Source organism: Calidris pugnax, unplaced genomic scaffold, assembly GCF_001431845.1.
Source record: "Calidris pugnax isolate Ruff unplaced genomic scaffold, ASM143184v1 scaffold58, whole genome shotgun sequence".
Taxonomy (NCBI): Eukaryota; Metazoa; Chordata; class Aves; order Charadriiformes; family Scolopacidae; genus Calidris; species Calidris pugnax.
In genome coordinates, this window is record NW_015090868.1 from 18147 (window position 1) to 42541 (window position 24395).

At 40.2% G+C, this 24395-nt stretch overlaps 1 protein-coding gene across 3 annotated transcripts in view; it reads right to left on the reverse strand.

The window, feature by feature from the left end:
- Window positions 1-2714: 2714 nt before the first annotated feature.
- Window positions 2715-24395, reverse strand: part of TEC (tec protein tyrosine kinase) — a 54948-nt gene continuing 33267 nt past the window's right edge. Inside the window, exons 5-18 of one of the 3 annotated variants that reach the window (XM_014945518.1) lie at window positions 23073-23201; window positions 19948-19988; window positions 19458-19639; window positions 18463-18528; window positions 11186-11240; window positions 10945-11024; window positions 10246-10379; window positions 8923-8997; window positions 7976-8147; window positions 7594-7810; window positions 6991-7055; window positions 5820-5938; window positions 5305-5462; window positions 2715-3360 (exon numbers count right to left, since the gene is read on the reverse strand). In XM_014945518.1, coding sequence (XP_014801004.1) covers window positions 3283-3360; window positions 5305-5462; window positions 5820-5938; window positions 6991-7055; window positions 7594-7810; window positions 7976-8147; window positions 8923-8997; window positions 10246-10379; window positions 10945-11024; window positions 11186-11240; window positions 18463-18528; window positions 19458-19639; window positions 19948-19988; window positions 23073-23201 — 1571 coding nt within the window. In that variant the 3' untranslated portion in view covers window positions 2715-3282. Of the gene's footprint in view, window positions 3361-5304; window positions 5463-5819; window positions 5939-6990; window positions 7056-7593; window positions 7811-7975; window positions 8148-8922; window positions 8998-10245; window positions 10380-10944; window positions 11025-11185; window positions 11241-12951; window positions 13018-13948; window positions 14131-14927; window positions 14969-15961; window positions 16084-18462; window positions 18529-19457; window positions 19640-19947; window positions 19989-23072; window positions 23202-24395 lie in introns of those variants that run through there. The other 2 variants (XM_014945517.1, XM_014945516.1) reach the window with 2 other exon arrangements.

The following is a 24395-nucleotide window of genomic DNA, read 5'->3' on the forward strand; positions in this document are numbered from 1 at the left end:
AAAAAATAAAAATAAAAAAAAGGGGGAGGGGGAGAAGTGTCTGCTAGCACAAGAGAAAGCTGGTTGGTATTTTTACTGCAATATTTAAATAGCTCATTTGCTAAGTACGCTGCCGCTGTGCAAAACAAAACTGCAAAATTAACATACGTAGCCCAGTTTACTTACAGGTAGAAAGAATCATGTCTGGTTGTTGTCCGCTTATATTCAAATGAAAATGCAAAGCTCTCTTCATCAGCTGGGGCAGTAGAACAGCCCTAGCTGAGCTCTTCACTCTGATAACGAAACACGGTAAACCACAAATACTGCTTGACTCCGCCTACTTACCTTTTTTTTTTCTTTAAATAAAAAAAAAGCCACCCCAGACTAATCTGACATCTGTTTTAAAAAAAATAAAAATAAAAAAAAGGGGGAGGGGGAGAAGTGTCTGCTTTCTAGTACCAGATACATATTTTACAGGAAAAAAATATATTAAACTGCAATCAGCAGGGCTAAATATTTCTTCTAAGGAAAAAAATACAGCAAAATCTCATGATATCTGGTTCTGTTCAGATGAATTTTTGACCTCAACATTTGAAAAAATTCAGCTATAATAAGACAGAGAAGACAGATTGAAGTTGCTGAAGGATGAGTGAACTCATCCAGAAAAAGCGATGGTGCGGTATTTCAACCTGTCTTCAAAGACATCAGGAGAGTCAGCAAGACAGCTACCTCCAGAGGTGTGTTGATCCTTTCCAAAATTAACCATCTAAGGCTACATTCAAAAAAAAAAAAAAACACACAAAAAACTTTCATCTAAAAACCTCACAGTTCCTGACATCTCAAGTATCAAACCCAAGGGCAGGTATGCAGAAATTATCCTCAGGTACTGGGAAGAGGCAGGCCAAGGGCTTGGAGTCTAAGCACTTACCTCAGTGAGGAAACCACTGCCAAAACTCAGCAGTTTGGGTGTGGTTTATCATATAAATGAGTAACAACAGTTATTGTATAGAAACAGGCTTAAGGTTCATTGGAAACTATTACTCTCCTGATTTTCCTATGCTTCATTTGTGTTTTAAGGAAAACATTACTTACTACTATAGCATTCCTCATGACAGTGACAAAAATGTTGGCAATGCCATACTTTGCAGGGTCTCCACTGAGAAACTGCAGTGCAAAGGAGCAGTTAGGAAAGGAAAGACAAGCACAGCTCACCTTCAATTTTCCATGTTCCTTTTTCTACTACAGGTATAAACCCCTAGGTTTTCCCTTCTAACAATACATGCAGTTGGTATTGATTAGATAGTGGTGTGGACTCACTTTGACAGGTTGGTTTGTGTCACTGAGGTAATCTTCTGAGACTTTATCATTAAGAAAAAGGAAGTAGACATTTAAATCTTTTCTGACAGCCTGTAGCCTTTCTGTGAAATAGCATGAGAAAAGGAAAGCACTCCTTCCAAAAAACAACAGGCTTTCTCTCCTTTTGATTGTGAAGGTTTAGACAAAGCAGTGCAGAGATCTAAGCATCTCCAAAATTGATTAGAGAAATACTCAAATGCAACAGTGATGGGATGTATTAAGTTATTAAAGGTAACTGTAGTTAGCTTGATTGGAAATAAACTTCATCATACTCCTTTCTACCTGTCTGCAGAAAAAGAAAAATTTATGGAAGAAGTTTCTGTGCAATCTATTTTCTATTGCCCATGGCACAAGGGCACAAGTATCAAAACAAAACAAAAAAAGAGAGAAAACAGGCAATAGAGTGACTCAGAAACAGCCACAGCAAAACTGAAGTGCAAACACTCCTCACATCCACTGGCACAGAGTCAGAATAATTGAAAAAGGCTTCAGCAAGGCTGAGGAGACATTAGCCTCTAGCAGAAGGGACAGAGCATGCAACTTCTAAGGAGTTCAGGCATTTCTGCACTGAACATTTCATTATGGCCAAATTCACTTAAATATGTTATTCATACTACTATATATATTTAGTATAGTGTGTATTCACACATATACATAACACCGTACTCACAGGGACAATGAGTCTGGCTCATGATGAACTGACAGTGAATTATTTGCAACACAGTAATTGGTTCCAAACAATAGTTAACATCCAGTTTATTTACATACACATGTAGTATGACATTTTCTGTTAAGAACAGAAAGGTTAGATCACAGACAGAAAGAGGAGGCCCTCCTTAAACACACTTGAGAGTCTACTTTCCTTGATTTATAACCCCATGGATGTAGTTGTGTACGTAAGGGAAGGTAGGACAAACTTGTACTTGCAAATTTCAAGAGGAAAACACACTTTATATAAATAAATGCATGGAATTTATATATTTACAATACATACAGCATATAAATTATTTTAAAATTAATCCAAAACAAGGTACTATGGTACACTGACAGCCAGTTGTGCTGAATCTGGGACTTACTTTTCACAAGTAGCATCAAGATGAACCGTGGGAGGTCTCTGGTTGACCAACCAGCATGGAACGGCTTGGAGCATACCACAGCTCAGGTCTGAAGTAAAGCTTTTGAGTGTTACACTAAACTGAAGACTGGGCTGTTAACCTACTATGTGCAAATGAAAGAGACACGTTTTGTGTCCTCGATGCGTCATAAAACACCCATCAATTAAGAAAAACAATGTTTCTGGAGAATCTCTGGAAAGATTTCAATGTCAGTAAATAGCCATTTATAGATACCTTCAATTTTTAAGCATGCAAATCATACTAAACTGAAGACTGGGCTGTTAACAACCTACTATGTGCAAATGAAAGAGACACGTTTTGTGTCCTCGATGCGTCATAAAACACCCATCAATTAAGAAAAACAATGTTTCTGGAGAATCTCTGGAAAGATTTCAATGTCAGTAAATAGCCATTTATAGATACCTTCAATTTTTAAGCATGCAAATCACTACTAACACTACTGCCCGTGTAAAGAGAAACTCAGAAACCATGGACTGTATATACATAGACCCAACCCTGCAAATGGAAATGAAGCTCTTGGGTTTTGGCCACATTCTCTCTCTTCCTCCATAAAAAGCTCAACTTTATCGCTATGCAACGCTGACTTTTCAGAGAAAGTCTAGAGACTGTGAGTACTGCTGAGGATACTGTGCTCATTTCCCAACATCATGTAAAACTCTCCTCGTGCTGGGGCGGATCAGATGTTACAGGCTCCCCGTGCCGTTTAGCAGCATCCAGTAGCTTACAGAATCAAGCCTTTGAAAAGAAAGGGTGAGGCCACATCTCTGGAAAGTGGCTTCTTTCCCAGACTTCTGCTGCTGATGTCTTTTTTTCAGAAAGCATCTTCACCCTCAGCAATGTCAATGATTGCGTGAAGCAAGTCTTCGAAAGTCGGGCGTCCCTCTGGTTTCTAAAAATAAAAGCATACACAACTGTGATTAGAAAGCAATAAAGGTGTTGATTTTGATAAATTATTGATTTGATACCATTCTGTGGCAATGAATTTACCATTTCATTAAACATGACATGCAAAAATATTTCCTTGTGTAGTTTTTAGATGCATCTCTTAATTTCAGTAAGCGTCACCTTTTTATGCTTTGAAAATACATTATGTAGGCGTTGCTGGACTATGCTCTTCATATAACTAATTATTTTCCACTTTTTCATTTTTGTCCCCATCACCACTTCCACTCTTTCTTTAAGCAAGTTGTTCATGCTTCTAAGAATTTTGTTACTCTCTGAAGCCTGTTCAGTGTTATTTTTTGGACTCCGAAATGACACTGTCAGACTTAGGCAACAGCATCCTTCATCTACTGTATTTTATCTTCCATACAGTTCCTTATGTGTCATAACATCCTGTATGTTTTGTTTAATTACAGCAATACACTGAGGTAGTGTCTTCGCTGACCTTACCAGCACAGTCAATTTAGCATCTTCTGAGTGTCTGGGTGACCTGCACTTTTCCTCCATTTATCAACTTAATTAAATTTGTATCGCCTGCTGAATTTTGAAGCCTCAGTATTCACTTTCCTCCACAAATTATTAATAAAGTTATTAAATGAGGACTGAGGTACCAACACAGTTAATTATATTCTATGACAAACATTGACAGTATCTTGCCGTTACTTGTGTCTTGTTTTTGATTTGCAAAGATTCTCTTCCACATGATGACCACTTTGGGTTTATTGTTAATAACATCTGATTAAATAAACACATTTTTAATCCATTTCATTGATGTTCCTATAAATCCCATAAATACATATTCATATTCAATAAGTGGTAACAAATAACTTCTTATCTTCCAGATAATTTATTATTCCATTTTAATGGCCGTATCAAGCAGGTTACCAAGCATAACCAAAATTTTATGATCTGTAGTTTGCTGGCTCCCATGAATAGCTTTTTTGAACTACAGACACATTTGTTGTTTTCAATGTATTTTTTGCTGCATAAAACAACTGCTTTCTACGTTTCAGATCTCCACCAGTTGGTTTGGTTACTAATTGCTCTCTGTTCCAGCACCTTCTCCTCCAAGACAAGCATCAGACAGTATGTCAATTTTATTACTGGAAAAGAGCAGCTTTTCCCCAGCACCCCCTGTAGCAAAAACTAGAAATAAATCATGTAGCTCTTTCCATTCTTGGTTACCTCGGCTGCTCTCTCAAAACTGCAGACACCTCATTAGATGCATTTATCCTCTAAGAGATGTTTTGCTTTAATACTGCAAAAAATGTTTTATACTGATTTTGTTGATAAAGTATTAAATTTGGGTTTGCTGCCCCTTTGACCTTTTTGAAGCTGTACAGTCAGTATCTTTCTGGGTTAGGAGGATTAATACTACAGTCTATTGTAATCTTTCTTTATGAACCTTGGGATTTGTATTTAGATTCAACTGCAAGTTAATCTATATTTACAATATAATTTATAACCAGGTAATTAAGTTTTCATTTAAAAATATTTTTGGTCATTCTGGCATGTTTCTGTAATGATTAATAAACTGAAGCAATATAAAACCAGATTCTCCACCTCTGGGCTGTTCTGAGTTGGTTATTTTTTTGCTAGCAGTATTTGTACACAGATAAAATCATGACCAGTACAAATTTAGCAGTTATTTCATTTTGTTACTACATGCCTTCGCATACTTAATCCAACAATCCATTTATTTCATAGAAATTTCCTCGGTGGATTTTCTTATCACAATTCTAGTTCAGTTGCAAACCAGGGGGAGACCTTTGTCTTGGCAGTAAACACATAAACACCTGAGAGAGCTGGATACAGTCAGAATGCTGCAATAGAGCTTAATAGCTCTTCCTAGATTAACTTTTTTTCAACACAGAGGAAAAGAAATTGTTACCTCCTGCCAGCACATCATCATGATTTCATACACCTGCTTACAGGCTAGTTTGGGCCGATACAAACGATGTCCTTGGCTAACCATTGTTACTACTTCATAGTTGGAGCTTTTTTCAAAGGGCATTTTTCCTTCCGTAAATACTTCCCACATTAAAACACCTAGAAAAGAAAGAAAATAAACATTAAGAAAATAAGCAAATAACTTCTTAAAAATATGTTTATTTTGAACCCTGAACCCAGGATTTCTGTTAAATAGTTTGAGATTCATATTCGAGAAAGTGTTCACACATGTCATCACTAGAAAACATTTTATTGTATTAGCATGGGTTTTAAGAAATAAATTCTGAAGGTCTCTGTGGAACTTTACATGTAAAACTGTGGCATATGGGTTCTCCAAGCTTCTTCTCAGAGCTGACTGAACCCTTCTCAATAACCAGAGCTTAACTGGTATTGATAAAATATAAAAATACTGTGTTAGTGTTAGTTAGTGTTTTCTTTCAATGGTGAATGTCTTACCAAATGACCAGACATCTGACTTGCTGCTGAATCGGCTGTAGTTAAAAACTTCTGGGGGGCACCATTTCACAGGGAATTTAGCCCCTGAGGAGCTTGTGTATTGATCATCAAGGACATACCTTAAAAAAACCAAACAGACATTATTTCTTTCAGTCAGCCTCTTAGCCTGCAAATTATGTTAGGCACAGATTGGAATATTAGAAGCTCATATTGCCACCTAATGGCCATGGCTGTTAGCATCACACAAGAAAAATGCTTCTCTGGCACAATACTAAGGTTTCAGTCAAGACCCAGTTCATTTTTCTTATTGCCCCAGGGACCTCTGGTGATTATTCGCTACACAACACAGGTCTAGGCCACCTGCAACTTAAACGTGTGTATTACAAGAGAAAATTATGCAAAAGCATAAATTTCTTGCCCAGCCAATCTGAATTCAGATGTTAGGGGACATGCAAGCTCAGCAGCATGGAAAGGTGAGAAAAGCCAAGAAGAATGTGGTCAAACCATGGTGTTTTAACACCTTCCTTGTAAGTGCTGCTCCCCCCCGCCTCACCCACACATCACCCACCTGATGTAGCACCTAGGGGTGTCAACGAGGGCAGAAAATTAACCTTTTTCCAGGTCTCATCACCTCACAGCATGTCAGCTAATGAGATGCAACTCTGAACCATCTACCCCAAGAGCATCCCCTACTCCCTGCACAGCCTCTTTCAATCAGTTATTTACCAAAATACAAATCAACAACCATTATCTCTGCAGCACGATCTCTGTTGTCTGAGACACAAGCTCTAATGTGCCTCCTGCATCACTGCAAGATAAAAATCTGTAAGATTTTCACAGAAAGTTTCTAGTAGAAGACCAGCCAGACCACAGAGTCAGTTCAAAGCCAGGCTTCTCATGGTAAGTGTGAGACACACTTACTTCTCCAGAGAATAAACTGCCTAGTTTTGATTTTTCCAGAATTAAAATGAAGGAAATCAGCACACGACCATAGAACAAACAAGCTTTAAAGTCACCAGAAAAAAATGAAGCAAAGGATGTTCCCCTGAGAGGCCAAAAAAGATTATTTTTGCCTGTAATTTTGCTGGGCATGTGTTGCCTTATGGCTTAGTAAAAGCGTTAGGTGAATTATCCTAAATCCCCACAAATGTGTTTGCTCACTCAGCCATACCTTGTCATTCCAAAATCCGACACCTTGACCACTCCTGAGTCACTCACCAAGCAGTTCCTGGCAGCCTATAAAGGGAATGGTTAGAGTTGGATGAAAAACTTGTGGTCTCTTGCGGACAAATTACTTTGGAGGAATTTTGTCATCATTAATTAGCAAGTTCACTGATTTACCAAGTGTATTCTTATTATGGCCCCGAATAAAAGAAGTACGTTTCCTATTGATAGTACTGTTATGACAACTGAATTATTTTGTAAAAAATCACCAGAAAAAATTATCACCTCAAGGGTTTCATGAGCCGTGCAAACGGCACCAACACAGAACAGAGATATGCTATTATATCAGCATGAATAGCTATTAACTTTTTATAAAAAAAAATCTGAGAGAGATTTCATTCCATGTCCTTGGGAGAGAGAAACCTCTCTGTACAGGGCAGTTTTAGAGACTTGATCAGACCCTAAAGAGCCACGTTCAGCTAGTTATAATTTTCTGTGAGAACAAAAACTGTTACTTACAAACAGGCTGCTTCAAAATGGAATAGGTGAGTTCAAAAATATTAAGAAAAAATTAAATCAAAGATGAGTGTATTGCTCAGTGGGACGTTACCAGGTCTCTGTGGATAAAGCTGTTTCTCTCCAGGTACTCCATTCCCTCACATACATCTTGGCACATGGTGAGCAGGACGTCTTTACTCAAAACTCCCCGTTTTTGCCTCAGGTAGTTGAGAAGGCAGCCGTGCTCCATGAACTCTGTCACGATGTAAATAGGTCTCTGTTGCGTGCACACACCATACAGCTGAACTAATTTAGGATGTGTTAGCTTCCTGAAAAGATTGAGATAGCGTTCGTTATTACTTCCTCCACCCAGTGCTAGCTCTCCACCCCACGAAACTCCAAAAATACCACCTGCCCCAACTGTTTTATTTATAATCAGTATCCAGCATCAGAGGCCTAGAACTGGCAATAAGAGTGCCGGGCACACAACTCACATCATCACTTTAGCTTCTTCGATGAAATCCTCTTCATACATGGCGCCTTCCCGAATTGCCTTGATGGCCACTTTGTACTGCGCCCTCCATTTCCCGAGGCGCACGACGCCGAACAGGCCGCTCCCCAGTTCTCTCATGAACGTCAGTTCCGAGGGATTAATTTCCCATTTCTCTATAAAACAAAACAAGTGAGAGCACTTGACTCCTCTATTAAGGAACCTACTGAACTGGTAGGTGATAAGGAAGAGGAAAGGGAAGTTGGATTATAAGCAAGCTGGGGAATTTAGGGAGAAAACGTCCTAGAATTTACCTGAAAACTGAACGCTTCTATATCTCGCAAAACAAACAAACTTTTAGGTAGACATGACCTTTAAGCAGCTCCTGACTAACACAGAAGGCAAAACTCAAACTTTCCTGTGGCCAGTAACTGTGTACTGATATTATCAGACTTCATTTCAGCAAGCTGCCACCACAGAAAGTTGTGCCAATGTGTAGAAGCTTCTCACATCACCTGATATATAAATTTGGAATAACCGCTTTTAAGCATGGCATAAAAAAAAAGTAACCCCTTCACAAAGATCAAAGGGTCATGGTTGAGTCAGAAGTCTGGAGGCTTACAAAGGAGCCAAAGGCACAGCTCTTTAATCGGGCAGAGCTTAAGGTGCCCACAAAAGTGTGGAGGATGATGCCGAATTCCCCTGGAGCACTGGTGACATGTTCTGCCTCTCCTCACTGCTGTCCTTGGCACCACACACCAACCACCAGCCATGAGGCCTTTTGCATCCTCTGTGCAAGGGTCTCCAAGGTTCAACTTGGACTCGTGTAAATTAGTAGAGCCAAACGCAGTACAAAATCAGGTCTTTTCCAAATTTTTAGAAAATATTGTAGCATCTTAATGTATATAAATTCATCTAAGATACGTGTAGATGAATATAACATGCAGTTACCATAGCTGAATCCTGCCGTTGTTGGTGCTGTCGTCTTCTTTGGGGTCACTGGGTAACGCAGCCTGGTAACGAGACCTGAGGTTCAAAGATAGTTCAAAAGACAGAGATTTAATTCTGAAACAGCACCAGGCAGCAAATCAGCCACTTGTTCACTGCAAACTGCAACACTGATTAGCAATAAGCTTATTACATACAGCTGTGGCTATATTTTCTGCTATTGCATTGACTATTCAAAGTGGCTACGAGAGGTACACGGCAGCACTCACTGCATCTAACTTGTTGAATCTTCTTTACTGGTGAGATACAGTTATAGATAAGCACATACACTTGTGCTTTTCGGTTATGTTGGCACCAACAGAGGCTGAGGACCCCTTTCAGATCAGAAAGATTATCTAAAAATGTCTACTCTCGATGTTACTTTTGATCATTTCCGTTTCACACATTTAAACCCAAACACTTTTTCCCAACGCAGGAATTTTACACATACAAAATAAATGCTGCGTGCTAGCTGAATAGTCTCCTAAAATAGAACTCAGTACACTATAAGGTCAAAGCAATAAAACAATTAAAGAAACAAGTAGTAAAATCAGATATAATAGATGAAAAAAAAGGTTATGTTTTGGAGCATATTTTCCAGAAAGGCATTTTCCAGAATATCATCAGGAAATGCCAGGTCATCTGAATTATATATAAGCATCTGGAAAACATCAGTCATAAGGGAAATTTTTGCACAGACTTGACGTGAAAAAAAAAACCAAACTATATTAGTATCTGTGCCTTCAACCCAATTTCTAAACTCTCCTCATCCCATCGTACAGTGGGTAGACAGCAACAGCTACAGATCTGAGGTGTCTAACCTTTACAAAGACTCATCTTTAGGTACTTCCTAAACAAGATATTACTGTTCTCCTCAGCTGTTTGCTATATGGGAAAATTAGATCATTTCAAGCAGTGGTGACCTGCAGGTAAAAAAAGCTAGGGCCTGAAGTGTACTCCAGGGAAGTACCATCCCCATCCATCTGCTGTGGGTTACAGGCAGCTGATAGAGACACCACGTGGAGCTAAATGAATTTTTCCTGACTTGATACAGCTATTTTTCTGTTACTCTGCGGACAGTAACATATTTATACATTCATATATATTTACATAAAACCTTTGAAATGATTGCCTACATTGAAAAAATGTGAAAACACTGCACTTCAAGACTTCCCTGAAAAAGAAGGAACTATAAAAACCTAAAAACTTTCATTAAAACCTTAAAACACCTCACGCTCCTTTTCGAATCAACCCTAAGTGACAGGAAAAAAAATCCAGCTCATCTACCTGCTGCATTATGTTTATGATACTCAATTATTTCTGGAATGGAGTTAAAGAGATGTTTTTCTGCGAGGTAGTACTGCTTCGGTGACGTCAAGGTTTCTTTTATGTGGTAGTGTCTTATTCCTGATGAACCTTCTCTGGAAAAGTAACAAAACCAACAACAATAATAATAACAACAACAATTAGCAATAATACAATGTCATTCTTTGTGAATTTTTTTTCCAAGAGGAGCACATTGACTAGCAAAAGGAAACCGAAAGGGCCAGCTCACGTTCCCAGTGCTTCAGGAACAGCTTGAATATCAGAGACCCCAAGCGCTAGTGACTCGCCCTCTTCTCAGTGCTCAGACCACGTTGAAGATTAACCCATAAAAGGTTAATTTTTAGCCCAGCGAGCTCTTGGATCCAGCTCACCACACACCAACGCAAACATCTGGGCTGGCAGGAGGGAAGAGACAAAAGCAGTAGGAGAGCAAGACCCCCTTCTTGGGTGGAGGTTCAGGTCTATGCTGGATTAAACCAAACATGACCTAACCATGGAGTCAAGAAGCTCATTTTAGTCATCCATCTTTTCTATCACAGCAGCCCTCGTTTCTTTCTTGACCCCTCTCTCTCCTGGGCTTTTCTCCAGCCCACGGATGTGGATACGGATACAAATGGATTTGGACGAGACAATGTGTGCAGAGCAACCACAGAAACTCACCCTCCAAATTTTGTATAAAGGGAAACCGTGTACAGGCCAGGCTGACTTGAGTCTCTCACCACAAAACCACCTTCTTTATCCTAAAACACAAGCACATCGACAGTTTTGTTGAAGCGGTTTTAAGCTGCATGTCTCTTCTACTCAGTCTGTGATTTGCGCATGTCAAAATAAACCTATGTTTTAATCAAGGAGCTACTTTAGACCAATTTCACAGTTAAAACTGTAAGGCTGCTGTGCTCACCTCTGTTCTGAGGAGCTGTTCTGCCTTGCTTCTGTTCAGGTTTCTGCTGTACCACCTGCAACACAACATCAGTGACCAAAACAGTGACCAAAAAAGGTGCATGATTTACCCAAAATGCTTGAAGCAAAATATTACAGATTCAATAATTTTACAATAAGTTGCAGTCAAGAACTGAACCTTCGTTAATGTTAAAAAAAAACAAAAAACAAACCATAGAAATGCCCTGAAGCAAATCCAGTGAGATCCTGCAGAAGCCAGTATAGTTCAAGTAATTGAACTAATTTTTTTTGGCAAACACACTTCTTAAATGGGTGCGGTCTGATGGTGGGAGTTGCTCTGAATGGGCTGGCAGCCTTGGGGATGCAGCTCCCTGCACATCAGCCCAGCCACCCATGGAGCTGGCTACCAGGATGCTATTTGGCTCAATAACATTCACGATTCTGATTGTCCAGGGAGGGCCCAGCTACCGGAGAGGAGGTTGAAAGCGAATTAAATGTCACGGTTGCACATCCCCGAGCTCGGTGCTGTGCGGGCAGGTTAAGGCAGCCGCAGAAGCACTGACATTTCAGCCAGCTGTAGCAAATCACATAAAAAGGAAAAGCAGACAGCTTGCAAATGGCACGGTGTGATCTTTTTAAGCAGTAACCGAGCAGGGAAGTGGCACAGCGGCTTCTCATCAAGTTCTGCTGTTCTGGAGATTGCGGTTCCTCGCAGCTGGTAGGTGACCTGGAGTAATCCTCCCTGGACTGCACGCTGACTCAGAATTAGGGCCCCAAGGTGGGAGGGCACAAAGTGGCTGGACCAGATAAGGCAGCCCAGTTCCTTCCTTCCCTTTCTGCCAGCCCAGAGCAGGGCAGGGCTCTTAATGAGACCCTCAAAGATGAGAAAGCAACCAAGAGCAAGTAATTCCCTCTAGTAAAGCTGAGGGCAAAACCCCAGAAGAAGTTTTACCTTCTGGCAGAACACAGCAGCAGGAGCCATACGTGGCTGACAGCAGAGTTTCAGAGCTACTAATGTGGTTTCAGAAGCTGGTTCTAATTATTATTGCCTTACAGCTCCATTTTATCTAAAAGTCATGAAATAAGTCTTCAGTTCTCAGGCACAACAGTTAATGCTGTACTGAAATCTGAGTATCAAAAACAGGCTTGGAGTCTGCAGTGTTAAATTTTACCCTGATGTTCTTAACAAGTACTACATAATTAAACATCAACTGGAAAAAGCTCTTTAAAAAAAAAAGCTATACTTTTATAGCTGATAAGTTACATGCATACTCTGAGACTTAAAATGCACTGAGTGCATTTCTTGAAAATTGGAGCTGCTGTCCAAAATCTCTGTTCTGTTATGTTTACTTTGAACAATTTCCACTGTTTTCTACTCTATCTTACTGCCACACACTTTGGATAGACATGTCAGTTAAATATTAAAAAAACATTCCACACACTTATAATGAGTAAATTTCCTTTAAAGTTTCCCTTTGTCTATCAGAGAATTGGCAGGGTGGTTTTTTTTGCTTTAATAGTAATAGCCTAAAAACTTCATGCTTGATGGCCATCTCACTGACTTGAGTCTACATTATAAATCACAGCAAAATCAATGAGGAGAATCAGATCAAATATATGACTATTTCAAACACTGAAGTTTCATTTCTGAGATCAATGCTATTGTATGTAAATACTTGCTTTCAACACTTTAGAAATATATCATCATTCTTAAAGCATAGGTTTAATTTTATGATTTACCAGATTTTAATTCAAACATTCACTTACTCATATTGATCAAGGTTGTTGGACTTCTTTCCTGTTACATAGTTGCTTGGAATATATCCTTGTTTTCTAAAAAAACATATAATAAATAATCTGAGTGAAAACACAAAATTGCATGCCTAGAAGAGCATTTCATTCTGCTAATTACAAGAGGTCACTTGCTTGTTATTTATTACTGACCCACCCACTCTGCTGCTGATTATACAGAGACTAATTTTCCACATCAACATTTCCACATTAACTTTCACTGCATCTAGAGAAGTGACACAGGCAGCAGAAATGTCCAAGAAAACCAGCAAAAGGGGTGAAGAAGAGTAACCCTCTGCTGCTCTGTCACTGCTGAGCTCAGAGCTCCCAGCCAGTCACTGGAAAATCGTTTGGAGCCTGCCATAACCCAATAACTCACAATTACCCCTAACATACTGCAACAGGGACCTGATAAATATTGAAGTATGGAATCTTTCACCTTTAAAGTTGCAGGGGAAAAAAAAAAATTAATCCAGGGAATGTACAGTTGTAGTTATTAAAGCATCTCACCACAACTCTCTCTCAACTCATTCAGAGATTGCCCCTAATGATCCAGCTATTAAATAAGATGATAATTATGCAAGTCTGGAAGTCGGAGCCTGCTGAGCTGAGTGTTAACCATATTGCTCCCTAATGAGCCATTCCCCAGGGAAGTGGGAGTACTGTACCAGTCTAGTGAGGTTCTGCAGGCTGCTGATGCTTTAATTGGGAAACCATGAAGTCTGACAGGAAATATAATCGTAAAAGCTTCCAATTCTGCAACCATCTTGCACTGAGACCCCACAATATATCAATAACTGCACTTCTAAAAATTGGTTTCCATGTGGGAATAAAGATACAAAATAGATTTCAGGGCTGGGGTCCAAAGCGGGGTCTAATACGGTTATTTGTTGACACATAGTCAATATAAACTACTACAACAAGGAAAAAGCCTTATTAACTTTATATCGAAAAATAAGGAACTCGTGTTTACCCATATTTGTCTCTCGCCTTCCACCAGTGAATGTCATTCTTCTCAATCACCGTATATTCTTCACCTTTCTCTAATCTTAAATCATGATGTTCTGTAGGCTCAAAGTCATACATTGCCACCACAATCTCCTCCTCTTCGTTGCCATTTTCTTCAACTGGGGGAATTGGTGGGGGGGGCCTTCGCTGAAAACGACCCAATATCATTATCATCCCACTCTGCTCCATTATTCTACCCCTCCCACCCTTACCACCACACCAGTGCAAACCAGCCCAAGCATCCCAGAGGGAAACGCTGGGCTGGCTCTGGGTTGCCCCAGGAGTGAGCTGTGGTGGCTCCAGGAGGCAGCTGGAGTGTTTGGCTGACCACCACTGGCAGCCTGGTCCTGCAGCCACCAGTAAAGGGCAATGCTGGCTGGCATTTGCTTTCCAACCCCTTCTCCCACCAGCAGCACAAATACAGCTAATAGGTGCAGCTACACTTCAATGAGATTTTTTTCCACCCTAAGATAAAGCATGATGCCCACTGACACATACAGAAATAGACCTTTGCTGTAGGACAGGGAAAGAATCACAGGAAACCTAAATGCCATCTCAAAACCCATCAATTATCTATTAAATACTTTTAAAATGCTACCTACCGCACTTTTTTCTGGCATAGACCTTTGCTGTAGGACAGGGAAAGAATCACAGGAAACCTAAATGCCATCTCAAAACCCATCAATTATCTATTAAATACTTTTAAAATGCTACCTACCGCACTTTTTTCTGGCATTGGAGAGGGAAATCTCATTACACCTATAAATAAACAGAGCAGAGGAAAGGATCTGTGTCTATCCATTTAGCCACATTGGAGAGGGAAATCTCATTACACCTATAAACAGAGCATAGGAAAGGATCTGTGTCTATCCATTTAGCCATAAATTTAAAAAAATGAATACAAGGTGCAGTTATCTATTAAATATTTAAAAAATGCTACCTACCGCACTTTTTTCTGGCATTGGAGAGGGAAATCTCATTACACCTATAAACAGAGCATAGGAAAGGATCTGTGTCTATCCATTTAGCCATAAATTTAAAAAAATGAATACAAGGTTTAAATTTCAGATAAGCTTTTAATACGAAACTATCCTGAAGGCTAGTTAAGGTAAGTCAGAAAGAACAGACCGCTCCAGTTAAGCATCAGGAAGACATTAAGTATTCTTGCAAAAACACACTAAATCAGATGGCAGGCTACATTCGTGACAGGATATGGCAATATCCGTGCCACACCTGAGCGTGCCGCACAGAGATCCCTGACCCAGACCTCAGATGCAGAAATATGAGAAATAAAAAGGTAGAGATTTTAAAAAGGTATATAAAAAGGAAGCAGCGTTCCTGTTGCCGCAATCTAAGGGTCTGTTCCTCTTAACATCTGCTCCTCTAAAAGTTATCCCTAACTGCCCCTGACTCTTACTTCACTAAGTAAGACGTTAATTTTGTACATATTTTTTACTACTTCTCTCAGGTTCAAGGGCACTTTTTTCTCCTGTGCTGCTTCCCCCCCCACCACCCTTCTTGTATCATTTTTCCACTGGTGTAGTAACACGAAATGCAACACAGCTGTTATTCTTTTACAAAGGGATGTGAAATTTATTTACTAAACCTGAAGAGCTAGCAAGGATTTCTAGCTGAATCTTTTTCTCCATCAGGTTTTATCCTCTAGTCTGAGATAAATGGTCAAATAATTTTCGGATGGGAAAAACAAACTAAGTGAAAGATAAATTCAGCAACCTCAATGATTCCTTTCAGCTGTTTCTACACAGGTTTTGAAGGGATAATTTGCTGCCTGTTATTTTTTTTTTTTTACAAAATGCTTGGAAATGAAACAAAAATTTCCTTTAGGCACAGTATTAATTATTCACTCTGCTCTATAAATTTGCCTGATATCTGGGGCATTCAGGTGTGATGGCAGGATCATATAAAAAAAAGCAGAAAAACATGCAAAAAAACCTGCAGAAGTAACATATGTACTTACTGTTTTCAAAGAGATTATATTTTTCACAGCCAGGTGCTAATTTTTCTGTCTGTCTGCAGCACTGATAAATTCCCTCTGTCCAGAATTTAGGATGATATTTTACCATTATATTGCTGTTGTTCTTTATTTCTACATGAAGAAAAAAAGCATATACTGAAAGGTACCCCCCCAAAAAAAACATAATCTGCAAAAGGACCATTTTTAATAACTATGACAATATCTTTGACATGTGGCATCATCTTCATTTGTCCTTACTTTAGGAATGATTCTTTAGGGACCTTCTTCCAAGTTCACATGGAGGTGATACATTCCCTGCCTAAACTGGCCACTCCAGCAGGGACAGGTGTTTGGTGCATCCACAAAAGACCCGAGAGTCCACCTGCACCATGTGAAGCATTCAGGCAGCTGTGAAGGTCCTGGGGGATCTACCCACCCCATTCTATTTATTACTGCTGTAAGAGACTCAAGGTGACTCTGCACCTCTGCTTCACTCTCCTGAAACTCCATCTGGAGTCTCATGAGCCTCTGTCCAGCTCTGGGGCCCCCCAACATTAGAAGGGCATGGACTTGTTGGAGCACGTCCAGAAGATGCCATGAAGATGATCAGAGGGCTGGAGCACCTCTGCTATGAAGACAGGCTGAGAGATTGTTCAGCCTGCAGAACCAAAGGCTCTGGGGAGACCTTATAGCCCCTTCCAGTACCCAAAGGGTGGTACAGGAGAGATGGGGAGGGACTCTTTATCAGGGTGTGTAGTGACAGCACCAGAGGTAACGATTTTAAACTGAAAGATGGGAGAATTAGATTACATATCAGGAAGAAATTCTTTACTGTGAGAATGGTGAGACACTGGAACAGGTTGCCCAGGGAAGCTGTGGATGCCCTATCACTGGAGGTGTTCAAGGCCAGGCTGGATGGGGCTTTGAGCAACCTGGTCTGGTGGGAGATGTCCCTGCCCATGGCAGGGGGGCTGGAAGTAGATGCTCTTTAAAGTCCCTTCCACCTCAAACTATTCTGTGATTTCCTCTAAAATTGTGTTCTGGGGGGAAAGCAAGCTGACACTTACCACTGTTCAGTGGCACCTGTGTTTGCACCAACACCTGCCTGCATTTGGTAAGTCTCCTCCTCCCCTTTCCCATGGGCTTACAGAGTTTCAGGTGTTACTCCTTGCCCTGTGGTCCCCAGCCCAGTAACTATTTCTTATTACTTTACCAAGCACCTGTAATTAATGTGAGCATTTGACAGCAGCAGAAAGCATTAAAAGGCTCTTGAACGAAGATCTTTACTCACTACGATTGCATTAATGAGATCACATCTCAGTGGAGATGCCTCTTGCCATTTTACATCAGTGTAAGACCATCATCAGGCCTGCAGTGTTGTCTAGCTACATTCAAACAAAACTTCTGTGTGATGCCATTAACAAACTGGATGAGGTTGTTTTGTTTTTGTTTTTTATGATTTACACACTGTGCAAAAGCACAGAGTCAAATTCTGATTGCAGCTGGACTTCACAAGTGAAATTAAATCAGCCTGGATGTTCCATACTCCCAGTACCTGTGATAATATGCTGTGTGTGCAAACAATGAGCTGGACCAATAGGAATAAAAATTCATGGATAAATACAATAGGAGCTTTACCTTTTGCTAGCTCATTGTGGGTTGACACTGGCCAGCAGCTGTGCACCCACATGGCCACTCGCCCACTCCCCCACCCAGCAGGACAGGGGAGAGAACAGAGCAAGAGAAAACTTGTGGCTTGAGATAAAGACAGCTTAAAAACCAAAAGAAAAAAAAAACATTTTATCTAAAAGTCATGAAATATGTCTTCAGTTCTCAGGCACAACAGTTAATGCTGTACTGAAATCTGAGTATCAAAAACAGGCTTGGAGTCTGCAGTGTTAAATTTTACCCTGACGTTCTTAACAAGTACTACATAATTAAACATCAACTGGAAAAAGCTCTTTAAAAAAAAAAGCTATACTTTTATAGCTGATAAGTTACATGCATACTCTGAGACTTAAAATGCACTGAGTGCATTTCTTGAAAATTGGAGCTGCTGTCCAAAATCTCTGTTCTGTTATGTTTACTTTGAACAATTTCCACTGTTTTCTACTCTATCTTACTGCCACACACTTTGGATAGACATGTCAGTTAAATATTAAAAAAACATTCCACACACTTATAATGAGTAAATTTCCTTTAAAGTTTCCCTTTGTCTATCAGAGAATTGGCAGGGTGGTTTTTTTTGCTTTAATAGTAATAGCCTAAAAACTTCATGCTTGATGGCCATCTCACTGACTTGAGTCTACATTATAAATCACAGCAAAATCAATGAGGAGAATCAGATCAAATATATGACTATTTCAAATACTGAAGTTTCATTTCTGAGATCAATGCTATTGTATGTAAATACTTGCTTTCAACACTTTAGAAATATATCATCATTCTTAAAGCATAGGTTTAATTTTATGATTTACCAGATTTTAATTCAAACATTCACTTACTCATATTGATCAAGGTTGTTGGACTTCTTTCCTGTTACATAGTTGCTTGGAATATATCCTTGTTTTCTAAAAAAACATATAATAAATAATCTGAGTGAAAACACAAAATTGCATGCCTAGAAGAGCATTTCATTCTGCTAATTACAAGAGGTCACTTGCTTGTTATTTATTACTGACCCACCCACTCTGCTGCTGATTATACAGAGACTAATTTTCCACATCAACATTTCCACATTAACTTTCACTGCATCTAGAGAAGTGACACAGGCAGCAGAAATGTCCAAGAAAACCAGCAAAAGGGGTGAAGAAGAGTAACCCTCTGCTGCTCTGTCACTGCTGAGCTCAGAGCTCCCAGCCAGTCACTGGAAAATCGTTTGGAGCCTGCCATAACCCAATAACTCACAATTACCCCTAACATACTGCAACAGGGACCTGATAAATATTGAAGTATGGAATCTTTCACCTTTAAAGTTGCAGGGAAAAAAAAAATTAATCCAGGGAATGTACAGTTGTAGTTATTAAAGCATCTCACCACAACTCTCTCTCAACTCATTCAGAGATTGCCCCTAATGATCCAGCTATTAAATAAGATGATAATTATGCAAGTCTGGAAGTCGGAGCCTGCTGAGCTGAGTGTTAACCATATTGCTCCCTAATGAGCCATTCCCCAGGGAAGTGGGAGTACTGTACCAGTCTAGTGAGGTTCTGCAGGCTGCTGATGCTTTAATTGGGAAACCATGAAGTCTGACAGGAAATATAATCGTAAAAGCTTCCAATTCTGCAACCATCTTGCACTGAGACCCCACAATATATCAATAACTGCACTTCTAAAAATTGGTTTCCATGTGGGAATAAAGATACAAAATAGATTTCAGGGCTGGGGTCCAAAGCGGGGTCTAATACGGTTATTTGTTGACACATAGTCAATATAAACTACTACAACAAGGAAAAAGCCTTATTAACTTTATATCGAAAAATAAGGAACTCGTGTTTACCCATATTTGTCTCTCGCCTTCCACCAGTGAATGTCATTCTTCTCAATCACCGTATATTCTTCACCTTTCTCTAATCTTAAATCATGATGTTCTGTAGGCTCAAAGTCATACATTGCCACCACAATCTCCTCCTCTTCGTTGCCATTTTCTTCAACTGGGGGAATTGGTGGGGGAGGCCTTCGCTGAAAACGACCCAACATCATTATCATCCCACTCTGCTCCATTATTCTACCCCTCCCACCCTTACCACCACACCAGTGCAAACCAGCCCAAGCATCCCAGAGGGAAACGCTAGGCTAGTTCACAAATACAGCTAATAGGTGCAGCTACATTTCGATGAGATTTTTTACATCCCGAGATAGAGCATGATGCCCACTGACACATACAGAAATAGACCTTTGCTGTAGGACAGGGAAAGAATCACAGGAAACCTAAATGCCATCTCAAAACCCATCAATTATCTATTAAATACTTTTAAAATGCTACCTACCGCACTTTTTTCTGGCATTGGAGAGGGAAATCTCATTACACCTATAAATAAACAGAGCAGAGGAAAGGATCTGTGTCTATCCATTTAGCCATAAATTTAAAAAAAAATGAATACAAGGTTTAAATTTCAGATAAGCTTTTAATACTAAACTATCCTGAAGGTTAGTTAAGGTAAGTCAGAAAGAAAAGACCACTGCAGTTAAGCATCAGGAAAACATTAAGTATTCTTGCAAAAACACAATGAATCAGATGGCAGGCTACATTCGTGACAGGATATGGCAATATCCGTGCCACACCTGAGCGTGCCGCACAGAGATCCCTGACCCAGACCTCAGATGCAGAAATATGAGAAATAAAAAGGTAGAGATTTAAAAAAGGTATATAAAAAGGAAGCAGCGTTCCTGTTGCCGCAATCTAAGGGTCTGTTCCTCTTAACATCTGCTCCTCTAAAAGTTATCCCTAACTGCCCCTGACTCTTACTTCACTAAGTAAGACGTTAATTTTGTACATATTTTTTATTACTTCTCTCAGGTTCAAGGGCACTTTTTTCTCCTGTGCTGCTTCCCCCCCCACACACCCTTCTTGTATCATTTTTCCACTGGTGTAGTAACACGAAATGCAACACAGCTGTTATTCTTTTACAAAGGGATGTGAAATTTATTTACTAAACCTGAAGAGCTGGCAAGGATTTCTAGCTGAATCTTTTTCTCCATCAGGTTTTATCCTCTAGTCTGAGGTAAATGGTCAAATAATTTTCGGATGGGAAAAACAAACTAAGTGAAAGATAAATTCAGCAACCTCAATGATTCCTTTCAGCTGTTTCTACACAGGTTTTGAAGGGATAATTTGCTGCCTGTTATTTTTTTTTTTTTACAAAATGCTTGGAAATGAAACAAAAATTTCCTTTAGGCACAGTATTAATTATTCACTCTGCTCTATAAATTTGCCTGATATCTGGGGCATTCAGGTGTGATGGCAGGATCATATAAAAAAAAGCAGAAAAACATGCAAAAAAACCTGCAGAAGTAACATATGTACTTACTGTTTTCAAAGAGATTATATTTTTCACAGCCAGGTGCTAATTTTTCTGTCTGTCTGCAGCACTGATAAATTCCCTCTGTCCAGAATTTAGGATGATATTTTACCATTATATTGCTGTTGTTCTTTATTTCTACATGAAGAAAAAAAGCATATACTGAAAGGTACCCCCCCAAAAAAAACATAATCTGCAAAAGGACCATTTTTAATAACTATGACAATATCTTTGACATGTGGCATCATCTTCATTTGTCCTTACTTTAGGAATGATTCTTTAGGGACCTTCTTCCAAGTTCACATGGAGGTGATACATTCCCTGCCTAAACTGGCCACTCCAGCAGGGACAGGTGTTTGGTGCATCCACAAAAGACCCGAGAGTCCACCTGCACCATGTGAAGCATTCAGGCAGCTGTGAAGGTCCTGGGGGATCTACCCACCCCATTCTATTTATTACTGCTGTAAGAGACTCAAGGTGACTCTGCACCTCTGCTTCACTCTCCTGAAACTCCATCTGGAGTCTCATGAGCCTCTGTCCAGCTCTGGGGCCCCCCAACATTAGAAGGGCATGGACTTGTTGGAGCACGTCCAGAAGATGCCATGAAGATGATCAGAGGGCTGGAGCACCTCTGCTATGAAGACAGGCTGAGAGATTGTTCAGCCTGCAGAACCAAAGGCTCTGGGGAGACCTTATAGCCCCTTCCAGTACCCAAAGGGTGGTACAGGAGAGATGGGGAGGGACTCTTTATCAGGGTGTGTAGTGACAGCACCAGAGGTAACGATTTTAAACTGAAAGATGGGAGAATTAGATTACATATCAGGAAGAAATTCTTTACTGTGAGAATGGTGAGACACTGGAACAGGTTGCCCAGGGAAGCTGTGGATGCCCTATCACTGGAGGTGTTCAAGGCCAGGCTGGATGGGGCTTTGAGCAACCTGGTCTGGTGGGAGATGTCCCTGCCCATGGCAGGGGGGCTGGAAGTAGATGCTCTTTAAAGTCCCTTCCACCTCAAACTATTCTGTGATTTCCTCTAAAATTGTGTTCTGGGGGGAAAGCAAGCTGACACTTACCACTGTTCAGTGGCACCTGTGTTTGCACCAACACCTGCCTGCATTTGGTAAGTCTCCTCCTCCCCTTTCCCATGGGCTTACAGAGTTTCAGGTGTTACTCCTTGCCCTGTGGTCCCCAGCCCAGTAACTATTTCTTATTACTTTACCAAGCACCTGTAATTAATGTGAGCATTTGACAGCAGCAGAAAGCATTAAAAGGCTCTTGAACGAAGATCTTTACTCACTACGATTGCATTAATGAGATCACATCTCAGTGGAGATGCCTCTTGCCATTTTACATCAGTGTAAGACCATCATCAGGCCTGCAGTGTTGTCTAGCTACATTCAAACAAAACTTCTGTGTGATGCCATTAACAAACTGGATGAGGTTGTTTTGTTTTTGTTTTTTATGATTTACACACTGTGCAAAAGCACAGAGTCAAATTCTGATTGCAGCTGGACTTCACAAGTGAAATTAATGCTAAGTAAGACATTAATTTTGTACATATTTTTTATTACTTCTCTCAGGTTCAAGGGCACTTTTTTCTCCTGTGCTGCTTCCCCCCCCACACACCCTTCTTGTATCATTTTTCCACTGGTATAAGTAACACGAAATGCAACACAGCTGTTATTCTTTTACAAAGGGATGTGAAATTTATTTACTAAACCTGAAGAGCTGGCAAGGATTTCTAGCTGAATCTTTTTCTCCATCAGGTTTTATCCTCTAGTCTGAGATAAATGGTCAAATAATTTTCGGATGGGAAAAACAAACTAAGTGAAAGATAAATTCAGCAACCTCAATGATTCCTTTCAGCTGTTTCTACACAGGTTTTGAAGGGATAATTTGCTGCCTGTTATTTTATTTTTTTTACAAAATGCTTGGAAATGAAACAAAAATTTCCTTTAGGCACAGTATTAATTATTCACTCTGCTCTATAAATTTGCCTAATATCTGGGGCATTCAGGTGTGATAGCAGGATCATATAAAAAAAAGCAGAAAAACATGCAAAAAAAACCTGCAGAAGTAACATATGTACTTACTGTTTTCAAAGAGATTATATTTTTCACAGCCAGGTGCTAATTTTTCTGTCTGTCTGCAGCACTGATAAATTCCCTCTGTCCAGAATTTAGGATGATATTTTACCATTATATTGCTGTTGTTCTTTATTTCTACATGAAGAAAAAAAGCATATACTGAAAGGTACCCCCCCAAAAAAAACATAATCTGCAAAAGGACCATTTTTAATAACTATGACAATATCTTTGACATGTGGCATCATCTTCATTTGTCCTTACTTTAGGAATGATTCTTTAGGGACCTTCTTCCAAGTTCACATGGAGGTGATACATTCCCTGCCTAAACTGGCCACTCCAGCAGGGACAGGTGTTTGGTGCATCCACAAAAGACCCAAGAGTCCACCTGCACCATGTGAAGCATTCAGGCAGCTGTGAAGGTCCTGGGGGATCTACCCACCCCATTCTATTTATTACTGCTGTAAGAGACTCAAGGTGACTCTGCACCTCTGCTTCACTCTCCTGAAACCCCATCTGGAGTCTCATGAGCCTCTGTCCAGCTCTGGGGCCCCCCAACATTAGAAGGGCATGGACTTGTTGGAGCACGTCCAGAAGATGCCATGAAGATGATCAGAGGGCTGGAGCACCTCTGCTATGAAGACAGGCTGAGAGATTGTTCAGCCTGCAGAACCAAAGGCTCTGGGGAGACCTTATAGCCCCTTCCAGTACCCAAAGGGTGGTACAGGAGAGATGGGGAGGGACTCTTTATCAGGGTGTGTAGTGACAGCACCAGAGGTAACGATTTTAAACTGAAAGATGGGAGAATTAGATTACATATCAGGAAGAAATTCTTTACTGTGAGAATGGTGAGACACTGGAACAGGTTGCCCAGGGAAGCTGTGGATGCCCTATCACTGGAGGTGTTCAAGGCCAGGCTGGATGGGGCTTTGAGCAACCTGGTCTGGTGGGAGATGTCCCTGCCCATGGCAGGGGGGCTGGAAGTAGATGCTCTTTAAAGTCCCTTCCACCTCAAACTATTCTGTGATTTCCTCTAAAATTGTGTTCTGGGGGGAAAGCAAGCTGACACTTACCACTGTTCAGTGGCACCTGTGTTTGCACCAACACCTGCCTGCATTTGGTAAGTCTCCTCCTCCCCTTTCCCATGGGCTTACAGAGTTTCAGGTGTTACTCCTTGCCCTGTGGTCCCCAGCCCAGTAACTATTTCTTATTACTTTACCAAGCACCTGTAATTAATGTGAGCATTTGACAGCAGCAGAAAGCATTAAAAGGCTCTTGAACGAAGATCTTTACTCACTACGATTGCATTAATGAGATCACATCTCAGTGGAG